Source organism: Corvus moneduloides, chromosome 8, assembly GCF_009650955.1.
Source record: "Corvus moneduloides isolate bCorMon1 chromosome 8, bCorMon1.pri, whole genome shotgun sequence".
In the NCBI taxonomy this organism is placed as follows: domain Eukaryota; kingdom Metazoa; phylum Chordata; class Aves; order Passeriformes; family Corvidae; genus Corvus; species Corvus moneduloides.
In genome coordinates, this window is record NC_045483.1 from 21,901,183 (window position 1) to 21,912,182 (window position 11,000).

The 11,000-nt window shown below is 41.4% G+C and overlaps 1 protein-coding gene across 1 annotated transcript; it reads right to left on the bottom strand.

Moving 5' to 3' along the window:
- Nucleotides 1-991: 991 nt before the first annotated feature.
- On the bottom strand, nucleotides 992-4,329 carry LOC116447678 (dual specificity protein phosphatase 13-like). The gene is made up of 3 exons (XM_032117088.1): nucleotides 3,793-4,329; nucleotides 3,289-3,506; nucleotides 992-2,224 (listed from the first exon to the last, which is right to left on the bottom strand). Exons 1-3 carry the CDS (start codon nucleotides 3,951-3,953, stop codon nucleotides 2,025-2,027), a joined length of 579 nt encoding a protein of 192 aa, XP_031972979.1. The 5' UTR covers nucleotides 3,954-4,329; the 3' UTR covers nucleotides 992-2,024.
- Nucleotides 4,330-11,000: the final 6,671 nt, after the last annotated feature.

An 11,000-nucleotide genomic window follows, 5' to 3' on the forward strand; every position in this document is an offset into this window, starting at 1 on the left:
CTAGAAAAGAGTTTCTACCTAATTCATTCCCTCCACTGAGGTAAGTAAGTCTTGCTTACAACATCACTATCATATCATTGGTGGCATGGATGCCCTACTGACTCAGCTTCACTCTGTGCTCTTCCCTTCTCTAGCCCCAGTGAAACAATTCTCTCCCAGGGTGAGCACTATCTTCAAGAGCAGGTACTAATTTACAACAGGAGCAGCTTTCACAGCTGTGGCTTTGTAGGACAGATGCTCAGGGGCATGCAAAGCATTATCCTGACGGGGGATTCCATTAATCTTGCTCACATGTGTCTAATTTTGCCCAGCCTAAAGCCATTAAGATGCATTATTTCACTCACATGAATTTCAGATTTTTCAATGCCATGTCTTCAAAAGGTTTCCAGACTAAAACCTACTGTAATGTGAATGAAGTATAAATTATAATGAAATATTAACTCATATAAATCCCTATTAATTTAAATAGAGAACTTCAAAGCAAACAAAGCTCCTCCTCCACTGCTCTGCTGTTTTGTGAGACATAAAGATTGTCCTAGCACTGTTGGGTTTTAAATATGATTTCCTATTTGATCTTTTCACACAACAATATCTTACCTTTCTCTCAGCAATGGAGCTCTTTGGCAAGGTTTAGGAAAATCTGAACAGTCAAACTGATGTCTGAAAGGATCTTAAATATGCTTATTTTGCAAAGCACTTGTGTACAGTGAAATAGGGAGGGATTTCTACATTCCCCTAAATGCTAGGCAGAATCAGCATTCATGCCATAACCTCTCCAAGAATGAAGGAGGAAATGTGGTCTGGGAAGGAAGAGGTTCAACTCACAAGTCACCATTATATTAGTCTTGTAATAACCTTGCAAGTCTCTTCCAGCAGAGAATAAAATGATCAGAACTGATGCTTCAAATGCAAACAAGCAAGCAGAAATGTATTTACCTAATCTGGCAGCGAATCTTTATAAGGTCAACTAATCAATAAATCCAACCAGCAGTAAAGGGCAAAAACAAATTTAATTATCACTTCATGGTTCACCACAAGGTAACAAGCTAATTTTCGGGCAGTGTGGTAGCGTGAATTTCAAATGCTGATGCTGTATTAAAAATCACATTGGTTTAGGTACTGATTAACTGGTGATAGGAGAAGTGACATCCTCAAAACAGCTTAAAACTAATTTGTATCAATTAGACCAAGCCACTGATGTAAGCTAATTGTCTGCCTGATATTAAACCATGAGTGATTCAAAGCCACTGACACAGAACTGATTTGGGATACTTTGGAATGTGAGCAAACTTATGAGTTGAAATTACAAAATGCTTTGAAGACCTGACATATTGTTTTTAATGTTCTCAATATACTACATGATATACATTATCTTTTTGAAAACATATTTAACAAGAAAAGACTTGTGGGGTTTGCTGACCCAGGCTGCAGAAGTACCACAGACATTTATTCTGATGGTGTGGGTCTTCCGGCTGTCACAGCTTTCTATAACACTGTAATAATTTAGCAGACCACCAAAAGAGGAACATTTCTGTAGGAGTGCCTAGGCTCTCAAGAAACTGCCCTTGGCACATCATCAGGCCTGAAACACAAAATCTTTTCTTAGGAGAACATGCATGTGAGAACTGTAACAAAACTGAGAAAAACAATTATGTTACACTCCCAAGTAAAGGGGACTCAAACATCTTTTACAGCTAGATGCAATTATGGAACTTGCTTCTGGCATGAACACAAACCAGGGACAAACTTGGTCTATCTAAACCACTTCAGTGGATTCATCCAGTAGCACCACTCAAGGCACAGCAGTTTCACCCTGTGCAATGGTTACAGTGCTGATGTTGGCCGTGCTGGTTTTGGAGGAACCAAGCTATCAGAGTTAAACCATTTACTGCTCTTGTTGGCCTTTAACTTTGATGCATAATTTTCTTCATTTTTGTAATGTGCATTGATCATGGGAAGTTGTATGTGCACAATGGCTCTGAAGGGTAAAACTCAGTAAAGTGAATGTAGATAGGGCTGTCCGTTCAGCAGTCCTTCCTTTGCCGTAGCTGAACATCCAGGTTTCGCAGGTGCTTCAGAAAACCACGATTGGGTGAAATCCACCGATGCTCCTTCACTGTCTTGATGGCTTCAACTAATGGGAGGTGGTGATTTATCATGAGATAAGCTAGGACTAAGGAAGCTGATCTGCTTACTCCAACTGCACAATGTACCAATATTTTGGCTGGTAAAAAAAAAAAAAAATTACAATCATCAAGAGAAGCAGTACAGTACATGAAGCTTAATTTAAATGTTTTTCTTACTCTTCTGATAGATCACATGAACTGCTAACAGTTAAGTCTAATTTGCCATTGTTACGCTCACTTGCATGAGAAATGCCATGAGATCCCAACCTGATCTCAGAAACACTGGTAAATCAAAGAAAACCCTCTTGAAGTAATGAAGTTATTCTGTTTTAACCATGAGGAAAAGAAGACCCGTGAGTTTCAGAGAGCTTGCTTAGGCAAGAAAGAATGCTAAAATCTGGCCTGAATGGATGGCACACACACATTAGCCATCAAGAAAACTGACTGGCCTAGTACCATTGCATAATAAGGCAATTGGATGCAACTGTAATTCTATTTTGAAGTCAGAACTTGTGATATAGAGACAGCTTCATTAATGCCAGTTTACTCATGCTAAGAAATGGTCTTTTATGTAAAACAGGTTAATTAGTATTTTATTGCACCACTGCCAAGAAGCTCAGCTTCTTGTGGAACTCACTGTAAATTTCCTTGGGTAAAGGTAAATCTTCTTGGAGGCACAGCCTTGCAGGCCCTGTTCACACAAGAAACTCATCTGCAATACATGAACCTCTTCATACAGTTGGTAATTGTAGAAATCAGGACATTTGTCTTTTTATTAATTTGTTCTTGCAAGTACAGTTGCTATAAGACGGTCTCAAAAGAGGGTGTCCATTTAAAATGCATGTTTTTGCTTCTCCCTTTTTGAATGAGCCTTACCTTCCAAATAATTTTTCCTCTCCTCTCCCCTTCTCTCCCCTTTCCTTCCCTCCCTCTCCCCTCCTCTCCCCTCCCCATTCATCTGTTTTGTCACATCAGCTTTTTGGGACCCAGACAGAGCTACATCCACGTACACAGCACTCCCTTCTCCTGCCACCCACTGTGCAGGTGACCAGCACCTGGCACGACACCGTGTAGTGATCTGTCCGCCACTGAACTTGTGGAGCTGACCTGTTATGTGAGGCTGCTGACTCACATCAAAATGTGACCAACAATAATCTCGTACCTCCAGGCATGCTCAAGGCATTGTGGATAAATTGTGCAGCAGAGAAAAAGAACTGGCTGATATCAAAGCTTGGCAGGTCATGGGCCGGTACACCATAATAATCAATGGTTGCTCCATAAAAGTCCTGGCCTCCGTGGCTGTATGCTGTGCCATGGGCAGCATTTAAAACGTGGGTCACACCCATCTTCCACAAAACAAATCTGTTGTGAGCTGTTACTCTAAGGAAAAGACAAAGACAAATCAAGATGGGTGCAGAGATATTCCCAGAGCAGAAGCAGTGAGATTTCGTCTCCCAAACCATTTGCTGGAGCATCAGCCTATGCATTGCTTCTAAGGGCCAATCGAGAAGGGAACACCATCTTAGTCATAATTTTATCTCGGAAATAGTGCTGTCTGCAGTGTAAATGGCAGCAATTAGCAAAACTATGAGCTGTCTAAAGCCGCACCCATGAGGCATACTAACAGAAGGTATGGCAGAGGTGTGCCCCATAAAGCTGTACTTACAGGTCCCCTAAGAAGAGATTAGGCCATACTTCATCAACGTGATTGCAAGAGGGCCTCCCAGTGTTTAGGAGCTGCTCGATTTCCTTGAGGGAGGGCACATCCTCCGGGAGTGTCCCAACGCCGTCAGGGTCCTGCGTGTCCGGCGCCTCTGCCGCAGACATGCTGAGATGCAGTGCGAGAGGCCGCTCCCGCCGGGCGCTGGGGCGCTGCCAGCCCCGCTCAGTGCGAGATGGGCCGGCACAGGTGTCGGGCAGCCAGGCTGTCCCCGCGCTGCGGTGCCCCGGGGCCCCCACCCCAGCGCTGGCCGCTCGCCTCTGCGCTGCCCCGACCGGCACAGCCGCTTGAAACAGATGCAGGTACCAAGCTGGGCATTCCTGGATCTTTACCGGCTCCAATCTGCTTCTCCGGCCTGGTCTCCAGAGCCGCACTGCTCTGCCACACAGCAGCCTTGGTGCGGGGGACGTCAGCCACAAGTGGCACAGCCCCCTGCCCCCCACCAACACTGGCTGTGACTGTCCCCAGACGTGTCTTCGACACAGCTGTGGCACTCAGCGAGATCTGTGCATTCATCACTAGCAGTTAAAGCCCGATAAAGGAAAAATAGCAACCTGTCCAGGGCCAGAAGAGTGGCAACCCTGTCCCAGTAACAATTGTCTGTCATTTAGTCTGAGGTGCTTAAAAACATAGAAGTGAAAGGGTCAGAAATGCCCCAGCGGGTCTACCAACATGGTCACCAGGAGGTTAAATACCAAGTGGATGAGATGTCTTGCCTGTCACTGACAATCTAGGGAAATTATTTCTGGAAGCTACTGTTTTTTCACCAAGTGAAATTATCTGACATAATTGTCAAAAATAGGCTAGATGTTAATAATGCATGTACTGTTAAAAAGGTTTGGTTATTATATTATAAAAGGGGTACTGTGTTATACCTAAGTCCACCCCCCACCCCCAAGCAACGAGCCAGCCTGGACGAAACCCTTAAGAAACAATCAGCGCCTTAACCTTCATGCAAATGAAAGGTCCAAACCGAGACCAATCCAAAGGGACAAAAAACAGTATAAAAAGGGGGCATCCAGGTCAGTGAGGTGTGTCGCTCGACCTTGAACACTGGGAACATCCCTGCTCTGAAGAAGATCCAGCGCCAGCTCTGCAGCACCCACACTTGTCGCTGACTGGGAGCCCTCCTGCTCTACTTCCCCAGACCCCTATGCTTTAGGCCACATAATAAAAGCTGAAATCACTTTAGAACCGGGAGTACGTTCCCGCCTTTAACATAATTGTACTTCATATTTTTAATATTTTCTACTGCAGTCCTTCACTGGGTTAATACAATACACCTGCCACATATTGCATGATACCTCCCTCCGTTGAAAAGATTACAAAGATCAGGAGTGTAACGGTTGTCAGGTGAAACTTGTAAGCCACTGGGTTAGTTTATATAGGAAGGCCTGGCGAGCTATGAATTGGAGACCCATTATATTAAATTGTAGTATTAGTGGGTCTTTTTAAGTACAGTGGTGCTTGTGCTTCTGTACAATGTGTGGCTCCTGGCAGGGGGCTGCAAAATTGTCAGTGGTGGAGCTGCAAGGCAAAACAAATGAAATGGTTATGCTCTTCCATAATCCAGGGGAGAAGGTGACCTAAGAGGAGAAGCTTGCTGCTGAAGGTATCCCACGTAGGAAAAAAGGTGATGAATGGAATGAAGTCTTGGTCAGGTCTGAGCCATCTTTATTCCACATACATTGATATACTATGATGGGTTTGCTTTATTTTATCAAGAGACGTATCATGGGGAGGCATTTCAAGCTGGGTATTAAAGTCTGGACTAATTAACTGTGCTTAGGAGTACTCGATGAGAGATCACCATAATACAATGCAATAGTTTCCAACATCAGAGGACAAGTCATATGCAACAAAAGAAAAGTGACTTTGTACAGAATATTTCATGAAGCAGAAATTACTTATATTCTGTGTTATTTAGGGAAGAAGCTGTTTAAGACCCTCCTGTTGAAGTAAAGAAATTCAGCCAAATTAAATTTAATAAAGAAATAGATTTTATTCTGTGGCTGAAAGATCGGTCACACAGAAAGCCATGATCGGAAAAAGGTCAACCCCGAGCACGGGATCGGTGCTGGGTGAACGCAGATCTGACCTCTATCGCGTCAGATCCCCAAGTTCACAAGTGCCGCTTCGGCTGGTTCCTTCTTATACACTTCTTGGGCAGAGTCCGAATTAATTCTATTCTTCTTGCAATTTAGCATATTAATGATGTTTTCTTGTCCCGAAATTGGACTGCACAAAGCATTTCCTGGGTCTGATGAATTGTCCATCTTGGATGATGAATGGTCCATCTCTGATTCCTAGAACAGTTATTCTTAGTTCCTGGAATGGGATACTCCTTTAACGACTCCGAGATGTTAATCAGTTTCATCAGGTGTGGTGTTAATAGCTCCAGATAAGGTCTACCTCCACCCGGAGATAGACTTTTTTGTATGCTGATTAATTCCTGGCCGTATTGTCTTCTCTGCTGCTGCCAAGGCTTGCGAAATTTTCTCCGTCCCCGGCCTGGGGTTTGGGCTTAGGCGTTTTTATTTGTACAATTAATATATACATTTATGTTTACAAGCACGAATTACCAATTTAATTTATAACACCGTATACAAAGAGACTTGTTACTTCCCACTGCCATGTATGTTCTGACTTAAAAGGTGAAATGAGGGAGACTACAAGTAACAGTGCTGCAGTGTTTGTTTAGAGGGGGTAGTGAGACAGGCAGCCAGCTGGCCAGATCCAGCAGAGAAGAGAACTGGGAAAATGGCTGAAGTTATATTTCAAGCACTACATATACGCCCTTAATATGTTACCTTGTTTTTCTGTTTTGTTTTTGTTTTGTTGTTGTTGTTGTTCTGGTAAACCAGTGTGCTTTAAGCTGCTTGATTTGTGCCCATGAATCAGGAAAATTACCTGACTGAGCAGGTTAAGTTGTTCAATTTAGTTTACTTTTCTCAGGTTTCTGGGTGGGGACTCAAGGTGAGGCTTTACTATCAGTTTTTTACAACCCCAGCCCATTTGTTGCTAATCAAGTTCTGTGAAAAAGGTGACATTCATGTTAAAGCCTAGCTCTTTTCAGTTCTAAAACTTCTATTAGCCTCTACCCTAAATGCAATGATTAAGAGCTCAAAGTTCATTTGTGGCATGAAAATTGACAAATGAAAAACCACAAACTCCAGAAAAATGATCTCCAAGTCCTGTGTGCCTCGAACATTTGTATGGCATACATCAATCTACTTCAAAACTCTGCCACTCCACACCTAGCATCTTCTAAACATTTAATAGTCTGCAAATGTGGCTTTGGTAAAGCTGTGTCACTGACCTTTTTCAGACAGGAGCTGCCTTTGAAACCGACACGAGGCAGAGACCTGGCTTTCAGATGGATTTTCCTCTCTTCATCTATGCTTCTTTTCTGGCCCTTTTAAATCTACTAAGAAAGGATGTAGAAAGCAACAGACTGATATATGGTCACACTGAATAGAGGCAAATTTAGCACTCCGTGCAGGAGGCACTTTTCGAGATTCCAAGCATTTGGAGATTCTCCTGGCTGTTGGAATGCTGGGCATCTCTAAACCAAACATTTGCGTGCAATTATATACAAATATTAAATAGCCGCTGGTTTAGCTGAAATTAATGCGTGATTAATTTTGGAACATGAAACAGAAAGCATTCTAACTGGACCATGCCTTTGTGATTGCTTAGAAGGTAGTACTTGGTGCAATAATCTAAATCAAACATTCCCTGGCTAATAATGTATTGGGTGCCAACAGTGTAAATTGCCATGGAGCGCTCTGGTAGCACATGGCATTGCCAGGAAAACGTGCAGCAGTTGAAAACAGGAAATTCATGATGATTCTTCTATTTCTTCTTTTGAACATACTCATATCCGTTTTAACTGATGCCATGCCATCTCTCTATTGAAAACAGAGCCAAAATCCTTTCACATATCCTGAAAGAAGGCAGCTTTTACAGTGAAAATGTTACAGCATGACAGTTTAGTTAGATAGGATTTTATAGATACAGCTGCAAAAGCATTCTTCTCATTTCACTCATCAGCCTGTTTCCAGGATTTGATTTTTGGGATGGTTAACTACTGAAGAAGAATAGAACTACTTGAATTCTGGTACATTTTGGGCAACGCTAAGTGAGTAAGTGAGACAAGGTTTTCTGGTGCTCTACAACAATGCATTTTTAACATATGGAACAATTTTGTCTGGAGAGTGCATGGAGTTTATTATTTTTCTTTTTTTCTTTATTATCCTCTTCTAATAAGCTAGTTTTCTGTCTTAAACAATGATTATGGTTCACTAATTTGATTAATCCTTAGGCATTCAATCTCTTATTCTTCCATTACGGAATTAAGAAATGTGAAGATAAAATAGATGCTTGAAAGTTCACACATGACTGACCTAAGTATGTGTCAACTGAAGTATAGAGATTATGAAGAAATCATAAGGCAGGACTTGATCTGTAGAAAAATGAGATGACCAAAACCCCAAGCCCAGAAAAAGAAGAAAAACCATGATTTTAATTAATTAACACTTCTAGTGAAAGATACCCCCCTTGCCATGTTGTATTCTTTGCCGAATGAGAATTTTTATAAGCAATTAATTCTCTGTTCAGCTAAGGTCTTTTTATTCTGTGTAAGGCCTTAACATTTGAGATAGGTTATTTCAAAATATAAAATGCTAACACTATTACTTAATGACGCTGTCTTTTTTTTTTTTTTAAAAAAGCCCATTACATGATCACATCTCATTTTCCTTTGTTCTATAATATATTGTAACTTGAGCTAGTTGGGAATTTTTGATATAAATTTCCTTTCTTTTATTGCATTAAGTATCAGCCTGAACATTAAATCAATCTAACTATGTGAATTGAATAAATTGTTTTCAACTAAAGATGCATCAGTATTATTACACATTTTAAATACTTTTTTTCCTTGGCAATCCACAGTTGTTTTAAAAATATCTGTAGCATATAATTTGTCATAAATTCTCAAACTGACATGTCAGCACTGGCACTGCCTGTCAAACTTACATCAATGCCTTCATGTCACACGGCATGAAGTGACATAACTCAAAGTGACGGAATGAGGTTTATTGGAAATTTCTGTTAAATAAAGCACCAACTACTTAGATAATTCACCCTTTCTAAGGAATATCAAATGTTAGCAAGAAGTAGTTTTCAGTTTGAAAGTGCAACGACTAAGTAGCTATTATATGTCTAAGTGTGACAAGTTTTAAATTATGCTCTTTATTACTTTTTGGTGCAAGATAATTTAGTCATTTTCAAAATATTTGCTAGGTGATGAAATTAGACAGAGTAGAAAAATGCCATTAGCAGTGATAACTTGAGATAGAAACTGACCATCAAGCCTTTCTCCAGTGCTAAGGTTCACAGACTCAGAGATCCATTCGGGTTGGAAAGGACCCCTGGAGATCATCCAGTCCAACCTCCCTGCCAAGGCAGGGTCACCTAGAGCAGGTGACACAGGAACCGTTCAGGTGCATTTGGAATGTCTCCAGAGGAGACTCCATGCTCTCCCTGGGCAGCCTGTTTCCCTGCTCTTCCAACCTCAACATAAAGAAGCTCTTCCTCATGTTGAGGTGGAACTTATGTCTTTGTGTATGGCCATTACTCCTTGTCCTGTCACTGGGCAAATTGCTTCTGCAAACCACCCAACAGCCTCCACAGCCAAGCACAGGGTGCTCTCCACTGTATATGTGTCTGTCTGTCTGTCTTCTTCACCTTTACTCTGGATGCAGCTCTAGGCCAGGGCTTCCCTACATGGAAATCTGTTGCTGGAATAGCACACTTTAGGACCTGAAAACTTCAGATAATCCTGGATTAACATGCATGTCTAAATACAGCTAATTTCCCAACCCAGATTTCTAAAGTCTGGAGACTGAATTCGGAAAGTAATTTTTGGGTGGATTGCTGGTTTTGCTACAGTGTAGGAAAACAGAGTTAGGAAACTTCTGCTTCCATTTTTGTTTCCTTCTTGGAATCTGAGCTAGAGCTCAGTAAGCTGGGAGACCCCAGTGCATGTTTGTATGTAAAATAAAACAACAAAGCCAAAGCAGCAGTTTCCTGGTACCTCCCATGAAAAGAATGAGATCCCAAAAGGTGAGTTAGCTTCAGGACCGTGCTTAAGACACCATCACAGTGACCTATTCCATGATGAGACAGCTCTGTAGCCTGCTACAGTTATTTTTACAGCTACTTTTAATTTTAGTTTGGGCTTATTTTTACATTTTTGGTCTAAACCAGTTGTTCAGATACAAGCAAATGCAGCAATGTATTGTAAATTGTACCTACTTGGCACTTGGAAGTGCACAAAAAGTTGTGATTGACTGGCAGTGTTGGTGAAGAATTAATGTCAAAAACAGTAAAGAAGAGAAACACAAAATGTTGTTTAACTTAGTTGCCTTGCTCTCTTGTAATTTAGTTTTCCTTGTCAGATAAATGCTAGGGCATAGAACAGTGGTAGGGGATACACGTCATAAAGTCACCCCAAGACATTGGGGGTTTTTTTAAATATAAATATGTGGACCTGAAGTAAGCAAAATTACCTCAACTTTCAACCAGCTTTATTAACAGATCCATTATTAACAGGATGACAAGGTCCATTTGATTTTTTTCAGATATATATATATGTGTGTGTTCTGTGGTTTGTCACTGATAAATTCAGATTCGTCAGTTTTTCATCTAGTGCCTTAAAGGCAAAGAAGGGAAACATGGTGAGCACTGAAATTGCACTTGATTCCTACATGGTTTGCAGACGCTGCTAAACTGGCAAAGAAAGTAGAACATTCCCTCCAACTTCAGCAACTCATTTTGGGAAACTACAGATCACTTAGTGTAAAATACAAAAGCAGAACAGAACAGACTGCTTAGATATAAGCTTCTCTGAACCAGTACCAGGGCTTGTGGAAAGGAGCCTCACGGCTCGATGTTCTCACGGCTTCTGTGAGACGTTCTTGACGGTTTCTGCTCTGAGCACCCGGTAGATAGATAGCCCATTACAACTGAGATAGTACAAGAGTGCATATTTGCATTCGATTGCTCGATGACTCGACGACTTGACTGAGCTTTGAGGCATTTTGAAATGCAAAATTTCCTTGTTTCACTATAGCAGCATACAAGCTTTGCAA